This window comes from Macrotis lagotis, chromosome X, assembly GCF_037893015.1.
Source record: "Macrotis lagotis isolate mMagLag1 chromosome X, bilby.v1.9.chrom.fasta, whole genome shotgun sequence".
Lineage (NCBI taxonomy): Eukaryota > Metazoa > Chordata > Mammalia > Peramelemorphia > Peramelidae > Macrotis > Macrotis lagotis.
The window spans coordinates 413,916,483-413,930,843 of NC_133666.1; the positions used below are offsets into that span (position 1 = coordinate 413,916,483).

At 34.9% G+C, this 14,361-nt stretch overlaps 1 protein-coding gene across 1 annotated transcript in view; it reads left to right on the forward strand.

Moving 5' to 3' along the window:
- The window catches only part of CYP7B1 (cytochrome P450 family 7 subfamily B member 1), a 260,035-nt gene that overhangs the window by 235,695 nt on the left and 9,979 nt on the right, over positions 1–14,361 (forward strand). The window contains exons 3-5 of the mRNA XM_074201033.1: positions 214–795; positions 1,253–1,459; positions 11,015–11,190. Of these exons, the coding sequence (XP_074057134.1) occupies positions 214–795; positions 1,253–1,459; positions 11,015–11,190 (965 nt within the window). The remainder of the gene's footprint in view (positions 1–213; positions 796–1,252; positions 1,460–11,014; positions 11,191–14,361) is intronic.

Genomic DNA, 14,361 nt, shown 5'->3' on the forward strand with positions numbered 1-14,361 from the left:
TCTATTTGACTGTTGGATATTTTTCTTAGATGATTTCCATTATTTTTTTTAAGAAAACTGAAATTTGTTGTTAAAAATGCATGTTTTCATTTTTATGTTACTAAATTCTTTCTTGCTTCCAATAAAAATTACCCCCAAATTTCAAGTTACCTCTAAGATAGTTCTGATGCTACCTGAAGTATTCTTATGAAATTATCTATTTCTTTCTTTTAGGAGGCTACTCTACCTTTGTACTGGATCCATTTCAATATCCATTGGTGTTAAAAAATCACAAACAATTTGATTTTTCCAAGTTTGCAAATGAATTAGGACACAAACTTTTCACAATCCCACTTAAATCAAATGATATGAAAATTATGAAGGAATCCTATAAATATCTACAAAGCAAATTTTTAGACTTGTATAATTATGATCTAATGCAGAACCTGGAGAACTACATTAAAGAACAACTTTTACCAGCCAAAAGTTGGAAAACAAATCAATTATATGAGTTTTGTACATCAATAATATTTGAAGTCACATATATAACTCTCTTTGGAAAGCATAGTGACCCAAATTCTGGTAAAGTTATCCATGAATTAAGAGATAACTTTGTTAAGTTTGATAATGAATTATTGAGTTTTTTGTCCCCTCTACCTACCTTGTCACTAAGAAATGCCAAGACTATTCGGGAAAAGTTAATACAAAATTTTTCATCAGAGCGCATCTCCAAAATGCAGAAAACATCAGAAATTATCAAAGCTAGGAAAGTCCTTCTTGAGAAATTATCAGAGCTTCAGGATCATGAAAAAGGAGGTAAGAAACTTGTGAGTGATTACTTGTCTAAAATAAAATAATTTACTATAGACCTTTGAAATTAAAAGACAAAATGGCGACCTTGAAATTTTTTATGCTCTTTCTAATTGGCTAATGATAAAATGTTTCACTCTGAAACAACCGTCTATGATAATTGATTTTTTTTTTTTGCTGAGGTGGTAAAACAAGATACTTAACGGTGATAATGAGAAAGATTATAACTGAGCTCCATTTACTCTCTTTACCCTTTCCTTTCCCTTCCCCCTTCCCCCCCCAACATTACATTTTAAACTATTCTCATTAAGCAGAAAATTAGACTTCAGAAGCCTATTGGTCCTCATTAGCATTCACTGATCCTTGGCTGGGTCTGTGTCCTAACATCTTTTAATTAGCACACTGCAAATCTAATCAGTGTAATAAACGCTATTAATCTTCCTTTTCACTTATTTTCTCCCAGCACATCATTTTGCCTTTCTGTGGGCCTCTGTGGCAAACACGATTCCGGCTACATTCTGGACACTGTATCATCTTCTGCAGCACCCAGAAGCAGTTGCAATGTTGCGTGATGAAATTGAGCATTTGCTACAGTCAACAGGTCAAAAGAAAGAACTGGATTTTAACATCCAGTTCACCAGAGAACAATTGGACAGCTTGGTCTACCTAGGTAATTTATATTTATCTGTTATGAAGAGAAAAAGGTATCTCTCTCCAAACTCTGTTTATCACTCATTTCTGTTTACTGAGAGGTGGAGGACACAGCTGCTTAATTGACATAATAACACCCATTTACATCAATTATGAATTATGTAGTTTATAGCTGTAGATACTCTCATTGCATGTAAACATTAAGGCCTAGGTAATTAACTATGCAAGGTATGCAGAAAAGCTAAATTGGAGCTTTGCAATTATTTGAGAAAAGTTTATGCCTATTAAGTTGTTTGATTCTGAGCATCTGGTGGAGTGTTAATACATTCCAAACAGCATTAAACTTTTTTGACAAGAAAGGTATATACATTTTTTCATTAAAAAAATGTATTTTAGAAGATCAACTTGGATTCAAAATGTATTTCTTATTCCCTCACAGTCTTAAAATTATATGTTCTAGGCAGCTTCATTTCCCATGGAAATTCATGATCTGGAAAAAATTCAATATAATTCAATAGTAATATTAAAATCATCAATGAAATAATTGATTTAAGAGATATATATGGCTATTTGTTTGAAATTATTATAATTTAAATTATTTAAATTATTATTATTTGTTTGAAATTATTATAATTTAATAATTATCCCTTATAGGCTAATTTCAAAGTGATGAGTTTTCATTTCAATTATTTTCCAAAAGAAAGGCATACGTGTATATACTAGATGTTGAAAAAGTATATAATAGAAATGAAAGATACCTTAGAGAGCTTTGAGAGCAGTCCATCTATACCTAAGCAACAACCTCTATCTATTGCATTTTTAAAATATGTTAATCTACCTATCATTCAGACACTTGTAGGAAGGGGAATTCCATTTGTTTGGAATTTTTTTCCTAATAGGCAGTTGGGACGGCCATTTAACAAATTCACTCCTGCTCATTAACCAATTCCCAATATATGAAAAGAGAAGGAAAATGATTTCCTCCATGCCCTGACCACATTTAGGATTTTCATGATAAATATATTAGAGTACCTTGCCATTTCCTTTTCCATCTCATTTTACAGATGAGGAAACTGAGGAAAACAAGGTTAAGTGACTTGTCAAAGGTCACACAGCTAGTGATTATCAGAGACTCGATGTGAACTCATATCTTCCTGATTCTAGGTTTGGTACACTATCCACTGTATCATCCAGCTGCCCAAGGTATGGATATATCCATTTGGGAATCATCTGCATGGAAATGTTGTCTGAACCTATGAAAGTTGAGAATATCTTCAAGAGAGCAAGGATAGAGAGAGAACAGGAGCTCAAAAGAGAACTTTAGGGAATAATCAAGCCAAGAAGATGGATAATGGTCTAACAAAGGAGGCAAGAACCAGGAAAGAACAAAATCATGGAAAATCAAGGGAGAAGTAGATACCCAGCATCAAAAGCTGCAGATATATTAATGAGAGTGAGAAATGAGAAAAGATCATTGAATTTAATGACTAATTTAACTTTAGTGAAAGGGGTTTCAATTGAAATATGGGTTTGAAAGCCAGATAGGAAAGGATTAGACAGGTTGGAGTGGTGAGAAAGTAGCAACTCCAAACTTAATACTATTTGAAAGAGAAGCTACAGAGTATGGCAGTATTTTATGAAGGTGTCAGGGAGGAGGGAAAAGCATCTGAGCTGGACCTTAAAAGGATTGGAAGAATTCTCACAAATTGACGGGGTAATGGAATGTTCCAGAAAATGTTAGCAAATCAATAAAAACAGAAAAAAATATTTATATATATATATATTTAAATAGTCCAGTTGGCCAGAGAATATAGCTTATATCCAAATTGTTGAGATCTTTGAATGCTAACTATCTCAATAGATGAGCTTTATTTGGCACGTATTGGAGAATCACTAAAAGATTTTTTAATAGGGAATTGATGTGATCAGAACTCTTCATATGGAAGACTAATTTAATAATGGTATATAAAAGATATGAGTAGCACCATGGCATTTTAGAAAGAAAGCTAGTTTGGAAGTCAGGAAGAGTTTACTGTACCTATCCAGGCATATATTGACTGTGTGAACATGGGCAAGTCACTTAACCTCTCTGTATCTCAGGTTACTATGATTTTTAAGTATTAGATAGATGCTTATCTTTTTTAATTGAGAGAGTTTCCTTCTAGGGAACTTCTTCATCAATGAAATCATAGATGACCCAAGAAGGGGGGGGAAAGTAAGATGGATTAAAATGGAGAAAGTTATTGAAATTGGTCATTTAAGAGTTAGTGAGGTTCTGAATTTGGTTGATAATGAAAAGGATGGATTCAAGAAATATAGTTTAGATAGACCATTAATTGGGTACAAAGGAGATATCAATGATGATTTGAGGTTTTGAGCATGGATTAACTGGGGGAATAATGGTGGCATTAATAAAATAAAATAGAATAGAAAAAGATCAAGGACAAAGACTTAAGGAATGTTTCCTTTTAAGAGTTGGAAGGGGGGCAGCTAGGTGACATAGTGGATTACAGCACCAGCCTTGGAGTCAGGAGTACCTGGGTTCAAATCTGGTCTCAGACACTTAATAATTACCTAGCTGTGTGGCCTTGGGCAAGTCACTTAACCCCATTTGCCTTGCAAAAAAAAAACCCTAAAAAAATAATTGGAAGGAGCAAGAAAAGCTAGGGAATGAAACATAGTGATAAAGATTAAAAGAGAAACATAAATAATACTTCTTAATACTTAGTATATTTAGCAGATTTAGAGGCAAAGGCAGGACCAAAGACATAAAGATACTCTTTCTAGAAATTTGCCCCTTAGACCATGTCTTAAGGTTTGTGGAAGTGATAACATGAAGGAAGTTTATATTTGTTACCAGTTGTAGTACAGAAAATAAGTGATGTTCTCACCCACACACCTTATATTTTGCATATTATATCAGAGAAAGTTTAATTTCATTTCTAGAGGGAAATACATACAGACATTCAGCATACACACACATATATATTCCAACTGTATATGTACATCTATGATTATATTACATATAAAATCATATATATGTCCTGTTCAAGTACCTTCTTTTACAAAAGATCTTTCCTATTGTTAATATTCTCTCTTCACCTGAAATTACGTTGTATTTGTTCTGCACGTATTTTATATTGAATTATCTAAATAATATTGTTTCTTTACAATAGAATATAAACCCCTTGACAGCAGGAAACTTTATTTAGTGGTTGTCACATAGTAGGCACTTAATAAATAATGAAGGCACAAAATAAATCCTTGTTTAATTGAATTGATTGAAATGTATCAAGCCCTGGATCTTTGCCTTCACCTTCAGAAGCAATGAATTTTTCCTTGTTTGAAGATTTGCCATTACTGTAGAGGTATGAATTTATCATAGTGCAAATAATTCATCTATACATTTTTGTATTAGGACTCACTTGGACAGGATTTCAGTTGGTATCACAAAGTTATTTGAATATTCTGAATCTTTAAATATATGTAAGTACCTCATTATAAAAGTAATGATAACTGTAATACTTTCTGAAATTATGTTAGATATCGTATTGTAGAAATAGCCATCTTTGAACATTTTTTAAACTTTTTTTGAACTTCTTTGGACCTACTCCCCCTCTCTGAATATTTATTACAACTTATACAAATTTTCATATCAATCTGTGGTCTCATTGCTTCTAGTATTCCTTTCAGTAATGTAGATTGTAGTTCATCCCTGCTGTCAAATGCCACTCTTCTCTATTCTCAAAATTTGTAGGGAATCCACACAACTTGCCAAAAGGTCTTACTGTCTTTTTCTTGATATTTATAGGGCACTGGTGAAGCATTCTGGTTGTCTATCATTTCTTGTTCTTGTCACATAACCAATACATATATGTGTATATGTGTATATGCACATATTCTTTTGGACATGATCTATATGGTGACCATCTAAATGCATATTAAAGATAAATAGTATTTATGAAACATTTTGAGGTTTGTAAAGCACCTTATGCTCATCTTACATTGTCCTAATGTTGTCTGTCCTTCATTCTCAAAGAAGAGCACCACATCAGGGAGACAATACCATGACATGCACATGAATGGATTTGAGTAAGGGGTTGCTGTGCTAAGTCACCAACCTTACTTTCTCCCTCCAGAGCCTGTATAGATAGACCGGCCAAATTCCTTTGAGTCATTACTGAGCTCTTGAAGAAGATTTTGCAATGTAGGACTTCATGCAATCAGAAAAGTCCCATCCAGAAATAGGAACATCTGGAGAACCTCAGCATCTTTAGATATAACAGAAATTGAGCAATTTCCTTCAGCATTTTCAGTAGGTCCCCATGGTAAATTTTTGAGAGGGCAAGAACCAGAGTCACACAGGGTCACTTTCATGAGTGGATCGTTCTTGGCATCACTGCCATATTAATGCGATCACAGATCTATTTGAATATTTAAATGTAATTTGAGTCTAAGAATCATAAATATTAGTATAATCAGAAGCCTTATATCTAGTAGGCACTTCATGAATACTTACTGAATGAAGGAATTAGTATTACTTAGTGTCCTTTATTTCAGCAAATCTAATACTATAGTTATACTTGAGTCAGGTTTCTGTTGGTGGCATCCATAATGCCTAAGCTAACATATACTTCATGCAGGATGTGTGTGTGTGTGTGTATAGTATATTTATAATATAAATATTTGTTCATACTTATGTATTTTATATATTGTCATTCTACATGCAAGTTGGAAGTATATTTTAAGTAATTGCAAATTAAAATTACAAATTTTAAAATCCATCCTCAGTATTCAAAAATTGGACCAGTCTTTAAAAATTATTTGGTTATATTCCATATTGTTCTACTCATCTACTCATCTACTCATTCCCATGAAGAACATGTTTCCTATTTTAAGCCAGCCACAATTTAAGATATATAGTGTAGACATATTTTTGTCCAATATATTAGAACTGCTTTCTCGTATGGATTGCAGCTGTATCATATCACATCCCTTCACTCCAATCTTCTAAGACTAGATGTACATCAGCATGACTACATAGCTGTTGTGGCTCTCTCCTCCATATTCCTCCCTATTATCTATATTCATGGTCGGCCATAATGGAAGAGGTTGTACAACAGTCCATACTGATTAGTTAAACAGTCAAAATTATCAGGTTTCCACTTCTCAGTGTATTCAGTTCACAAAAAGATGAATACACATAAATGAAATATCATAAGTGGATGAAGCACTAAGCTTTGAAATTAAAAGCCTGGGTTTAAATGTCTAAATCCTAACCCAGATACATGTCAGTGATAAGGTACCGAGAAAGTTTCTGAGCCTCTCAGAACTTTAATTTCATCCTCTGTAAAATGGGGCTAATAATACTTGTGCTATATACAACACAGTGTTGTCATAAGAAAAGTGCTTTGAAATCCTTAGATTGCTACAAAAATGGAGTTATTATTGATATTATACCTAGGCTATATTTTGGGTGCACAAGTTGCAATAAATTGAAATCATCTGACAGTTTTGCAGCCCAATTTCTGAAAATTTTCAGTGAGAAGTGATATGTGCATCTCCATCTGACAATATTTCTTTTATTTTTCTGCCTTTGTGTGCCATCACCCTAAGGAAGTTTTTTTCCCCCTCTAACACATCACCAAAGGGCCTTAGGAGCAATAGCTGCTCAGAAAACAACTTTATGACAAAGAGACTGAATGAAATTGCAATCAGCAATGGAGAATCAAAATGGTTGAAGGGGATGTCAGGGCTTGGAAGAGAACTCTGTTTTCTGTGATACATGGGTCAGTCTTGTTCATCTGAAAGTACAGACATCTTCCCTCTAATCATCATTCTGGCTATTGTTGGCACACTGAGATGCATATTGTAAATGATCAAAATATTTGCATATTTGATAGCAATTGTTCCTACAATCTACTCTAATAATTATGGTGCCCCATTACCTGCTAAATGTTAGTATAAATTAGCCATCCACTATGCACAATAAGTTTTATAAAACATTTAAAGATAGTGTTTAATTAAAATTAACTTACATATGAAAGCCAAATGAACTAATGATTCCCAGTGACCTTTTATTACCTGCGGTCCCTTGTCTGGGCTGGATGATTGACAGCTTGTTGTTTGGCTACCATGTTGTATTTCAGCTGACAAGACTTTTCATTTTAACTCAATTTCCCTGCCTATCACAAGCTGGTGGCAGGCCAGGCTCAAGTCACCCAGTTTTGCCTCAGCAGCTTGCTCTATTTCTCATTAGTACGCATTTATTCAGTGGAAATTGGAAGACAAATGCTTGAAGGCATGCGAACTAAGTATAGCAAATTAGGTTTAAAGACTGAATATTTATAAGTATATTGAAACAGGGTTTCTTTTAAAAAAATTTAGAGTGAATTGAGAGCTAAGTGCTAGCTTTGGTATAAAAGAAGTGAAGATAGAAGTAGGAGGATTCTAAGAATAACAATACTACGAGCTTTCTCTTTACATTTTGGAAATCTGTAAAAAAAAAACTAAAAAAAAAGCCCTCTCTGACAACACCTTATCAAAAAAGCAACCTGGCTTCTTCTGATATGGAGCTTGTACAAGGAAGTTTAGCACCTCATGTGTAAGAAGGGGGGAAAAATGAGGGTCATGTTCATTTGCTGCTTGGTTATCCCTTGGTATGCTTTAAATTGCCTTGTTTGTTCGGCACTAGCATAGAAACAGATGTTGCTTTACCGTGCCGGATAATTTACTGTTCCTCATGGTGCCGAATAGAAGTCCTCTTGAGCTGCCCAGCTGGTCTGTCAGTAGCACTGGCTGGTGTCTGCCCAACGATGACAACTGCAAGTCGATGCAGCGGCTTTTATGGGGCACTTGTCATTCTTTCAACTTAGCACTTCCCTATACACACATCCTCATATACAGGGGCTTTCTGGAAAAGGAACTTGTGTGTGTGTGTGTGTGTGTGTGTGTGTGTGTGTGTGTTTGTGTGTGTGCATGTATGTCTGTGTGTGTATGTGTGTGTCCACTTGTGTGTGTGATACTTCACAGGCCCACATAAGCCCCACTCTCCTTTGTTGATCATAATGTGACTCATTACTTTTGTCATCTAATGATTATCAGCATGATTGCCCCGAGTGAGCGCCAAGCTCGCCTTCCACACATAACTGGTCCTGGAAGGTAAGACAGATTTGTCATTTATGATCTGACCACCACGCTGCACTCCGCGCTCCATTATTGTGATTAACTTCTGCCTAAGACAGGCTTGCCCAATTGTCATTCGTGATAGCACAGTGGGCCCAGACCGCCAATAGCCCTGACTGTGTTAGTCCGGCTGTTAAATGGGAACCTGTGCCTCACAGGGGACACTCTGATTTCTGAGCTTTTCTTCTTCCTCCACCCTCCTTACTGGACTTGTTGGGGGGAACATATGTCAGCTACCATTTCCCACCAACAGGGTAACATGGTATTATCTTAGAAGGTTTTCTAAGGAAGTGGACAGCAATCTATTGGGGCTGAGTGTTGCCTATGAAGTCTGGAAAGTTTGCTTGCCAGGGCTGCCAGTTGAAATCTATCGTCTTGGGTGCCTCGCAGCTATCTGCAGTTAAGGCCATGTTCTGGAACCAAAGTTGTGTGTGTGTGTGTGTGTGTGTGTGTGTGTGTGTGTGTGTGTGTGTGTTTGTGTGTGTGTATGTGTATGTGTATGTGTTTGTGTGTGTGCATGATTTTATTTTTTTCCTGGTTTCCTCATCAACAAGGGGATTTGGCTCAGGCTGATTATAGTAACAAAGGCAGTCAAAAAGAATATGCACAACCTCATCTTACATCACATCGAATCACTTCCCTGACCACTCAGCCTCATTTCTTTAGACAACTGCACACTTAAGGAAAAACCTCCTGTGACAAAACATTCAAGCTTGGACCCCCTCCTCCCCCAACCCTTTAATTTATTGTGCAAGCTGGACACAGATTTCATTTTTAGTGAAACCAACCTTTTTTTTTATGCAGACACAACTCTGCTGTGAAATGTCCATCTTTCATAATGTATAAACTATTTGTATTGTGGGCTACAAAGCCTTGCTAACTGGTCACAAAAAGAGAATTTGTGTGTGTATGCATACATATGTTTTGGTTGTAAGCTATAAACACAGCCACTTATTATTTTGTGGGAAAGAAACTATTTGGAGCTGTTTTTGCATTGATGAGTAGAAGGAATCAGGTTTTATATTCTAGCCCCCATCCCAGGCATGCTGGAGGAAAAATAGTCAGTTTTGATTATGAAGAGAAAGATGCAGACCTAGACAGGAGCTACATCCTGATATGCATGCTATCAGAATGATTTATGCAAATTATGCATATTATTCCCAAAGGAATTCCTCCTCAAACTGCCAGGATAAATTGCCGGAAATTAGCCATAAAATCTGTCGTGCTAGGAGCAAAAGGTGAAGGCCACTGGGAAAGCAAGGACATTCAGCTTCTGGAGTCTTCCAGGACATAGAGCCTGATTATTTTACTTAGGTCCTGAGAAGGATATAGGTTCTCCTAAAGTATTTTCCGAACAAGTACTGAATTCTACTTTATTTACCACTAACATAAGGGAATGTGTGTTACTAAGGATCACAATGTTTCTTTAACAGTTAATCTAGCTTTGAAAAATATTATTAGTTTTCTTAAAGATGAGACAATCTTTCACTAGAATGCATTAATTCCCTCAGAATAATTTTGGTACAGTGGATAGAGCACTGTACTTGGAGTTGGGAGAACTGGAGTTCAAATCCAGCCTCAGACAGTTGACACTATCTGTGTGACCTTGGACAAGTCACTTAATCCCTATTGTCTCACATCCAAGGACATCTCTAGTCATTCTGATTCATATCTGGCCAATGAACCCAGATGACTCTGAAAGAGAAAGTAAGCAGGTAGCACTCCTCACTCAAATCCAATTCATATGCTTGCAATGGCATCACCTCCCTGATGTCATGATCTTCTTCAAGAATGAAGGACAAAAACATCACTTCCCTCAGAAGCTTGAAAGATTGTATTCCAGATGAAGGAATACTTAGAGCTTGTAAGATTCCTTCCAACTAACTGACAATATCAGTTATACCTTGATATACCAAAGCATCAATATGTGAAGTATCATGACATTTAAAGATTCTTTTTTGCTTTCTTACCTTCCTCTTCCTCATTGGTTACTTCCATGAATTATTTTCCTTTTGATCCCAGATGCAAGAAAGCATATTTTTATTTAAAATTGATCCTTTAGGCCAAGATTGAGGAACCTTTTTTCTGCCAAAGGTCATTTGGATATTTATAACATCATTGGCAGGTTCTACAAAGTTGTCAACTTAAAAATTATCTTGCTATATTTGGTCATATATTTAATTAATTCACCCCTAAAAAACTCCTAGATTTATTGAATTTTGTGATTGTCTTGGCAATGCCAGACCAAATAATTTCATGAGCCTTCTGCAACCCTTAGACCAGTCATTTTCTGTCCCTACTTTAGACAGTATATGGATAGCTAGGTGGTCTTTCTAAGAATCATCCATAATTTATTAACTAATTGTTGTTGATCTTTTTCTTACTACAGAAAGTATCATTAATGAGGCCTTACGAATGTGCTCATTTTCTTGCAATGTACGTTATAATGAAGAGGATATCATTCTAAATTTAGAAAATGAAGAAGTCAATCTACGAAAAGGAGATCACATTATCATTTTCCCACCAATCCTGCACTATGACCCAGAAATCTTTGAACAGCCAGAGGTAAACATTCAGATGTTGCATTTTTTTACAGTTCTTTTTTTACACTCCTAATTTGTAGCTTTTATGAGAGATTTGTTTATATTCTGTTGTTCTTCATGTGTGGGATAAAAATCCACTTAAACAATATAGAGACTTCTCTGAGCAAAAGATAAAGTTTGTTTGGATTTTCTTGAGAAAAGGGCACACTCCAAGTCTCACAAAGGTAGTGAAGATAAAGAAGTTTCCCTGAGGTGACAGTCAAGCAAGAAGATTATATGGCCTAGTGTGATTCCCCTCACAGTCCCTTCTCTTCCAACCTGATTGGTTAAGGTTTTCACAGAGTTACAATCTTTATGTGAAAAATCTACCTGGTAACAAAGAAAAGAATAAAATGTTTTCATAGAATATTGCCTCACTATCCAAATAGTGAGACTATCAGATTTCTAATGGCCTTTCCTTGTCTATCTAAATGAGTTAATGTCTGAGTATGCAAGGTCTTCTTAGTACTTATCACCAAACAAGAGGAGGCAGTCTACTGTTCTCCCAGTCCAACATCAAATAGGTGGCTACCTAAGAATGCAAGGTCTCTTCTCTGGAAGTATTCCACTATTTCCCTCCCTAACAGAATTAGGAAGGTGTCTGGCTGGGAATGCAAGGCCTCTCTCCTTCTTTCTTCCAAAAATAGTCTTAAGAGTAATAGTCTGTCTTTGTTTTAATGATTTTTAACCCTGAGAGGACTTCACTAGGAATATTAACTCTTAAGAGGGAATATTCAACTCATTCATAACAAACAAACAAAGTCTTCCTATTTCATGTTGTGTTTTCTAGTATCCATAGGTCATAGGATCATGGATTTAAAACTTGTAGAGACCTTAGAGGTAATCTAGTCTAAGCCCCTCTTTTTCCAGATGAATGAGAATTGAAGTTTTTTTTTGGGGGGGGGATGGCATACAAATAGTAGAAAATGGTATAGCTATTATTTGAACTTATTTACTCTGACCCAAATATAGTCCTCTTTTCACTGATCAAGAGAGAAATACAGGGTCAAAGCTATTTTTCTTTTCAAAGAAAATTATTATATTTTGACTTTCATAAATATGATATATAAATTTAGTTTGCTTGTGGTCATTGAATAGAAGTATAAGAATCTGAGGAAGCATGTTATACAAAGAAAATTATAGAATAGGGATTAAAAAACATTTGAGGCAATTGGAGTTAAGTGATTTACTACTCAATGCTGTACACCTAGTAAATGTCTGAGGCTGGCTTTGAATTCAAGAGAAGAGGGATTTATCATCAAATAATGTGAACTTTCTAGTTTGAGGTCTTTAAAGCATGATTGACTTTTTCCAAATTTTAACATTAGAAGAGTGTTCTTTGCACCAGAATCTTTTTGGTTTTATTTCTTATTATAAGGATTTGCCCCTTCTTGAGCATTTATTATACTGTGGTAAACTTGTGTTTGTAAAACTGTTGCTTTATTTCTAAAGCTCTGGTTATAATTGTGTCATCTTCCTGTATTTTTTTCTGAAATGAGAGTTAATGAATATCAAAGACTGGAAATTAATCCACCCTGGCTCATCGTTTAATACAACCTCTGAGGTTCATCACCTGCATGCAAATTGAATATGATCTTACTCTTCCCTAGCTTTGAGAGAAGGGATGTTGTAACAATGATCTCTTTAGTGAAATGCAATTTCAGAAAGGTAGATTTCTATGTCCTTATATACAAGTTCATGGCAGGATCATTTTCAGATATGCCATATAAGTAGTTAGATATTTGTGAATCTGACTGAATTTGAATATAGTCTAATTTATGAAATTAAGGATGGGGTGAATTATGAAAAAGATAATTTATATAATTCAGAATGTCATCATTAAATCATCTTCACTTTCATTTTAAGGAAAGTGACTATTAGACTTGTAAAAATAAGATCTGGAGATTTATTTTGAATGTTCTATCATTTGTTTATTTTGTGACACAACATGATTACCACTTTTTTTGAACCTTATTTCTCTCATTTATAGAATAAAGTGATAATACAGTACTTTTCAAAGGGGTTTTGTGAGCAAATATTTTCTAAAATTATACAATTGTAAATTAGGATTATTGTCATATACTTTGTTTGAGACAGGCCTCCATAATAACCCTATACCATATAATCCATTCTAAAGTTGTGAGTCAGAGACTACAATGTTCCAAACTAAAGATTACTCAGTTACTAGCAACAATGTTTACTGTTGTAGCCTGAGCTATTCACTGAATGGGGAAAGGGTGATGCTCTCCATGGTCTATAAACCCAAATGTCCAAGAATTGAACTCAAAGGACTATCATACTCCTACCTTTAAACATCTAGTATGTTATCCTTTATTGTTCTTAAATTATTTTTGAGTTCTGTCCAACTCTACCATTTAGGGTTTTGCTTAACAGAAATACTTGAGTGGATTGACATTTCCTTCTCCACCTCATTTGTCAGATGAGGAAACTGAGGCAAATAGGGTTAAGTGACTTGCTCAGAGTCACACAGCTAATACATTTCTTCTAATGAAATCAGGAAGTTGAGTCATTGTGACTTCAAGTCCAGGATTCTGCCCATTGCATCACTAACTGCCCCATACTACCAGCCTTTTAACTAATTTATAAATTGTATTACTACTAAAATTATAATTTAATCTATATCACTAATGTACTTGGCACAGAGTAAGTGTTTATTAAATCCTCTTCATTGATTAAGTCTTTTAATGTGTTCTCAATGCTTCGGAGAATAGTATGATAGAAATAGGCTTAAACAAAATCTATAAGCCTCTATAACAAATCTACATCATCATAGAGTCCAAAGTCTTACTCTCTCTAAACCAATGGTTTTAAAAAAATCCAAAGTGTCTCTACTATACTTATCAACTGTTCCACTCTGAACAAATCTAATCTTTTTTTGTATTTCAGTTTCTTCATCTGAAAAATGGGAAATAATAATAACTCACACATCTACCTCATAGGACTGTGAGGAAAGTAGTTTGTAACCTTAATTTATACACCAATATATAGAACTAATAAGTTTATTCAGCCTTAAGAACTTGAATGGTCAAGTAAAATGTCACTGAGGAAATAATATGTCATAGACTTTTAGAAAAACAATATCATGAGGTTTTATTGTAGTACTTTCTCAGGTCCCCCAACTTATTTCCTTGCC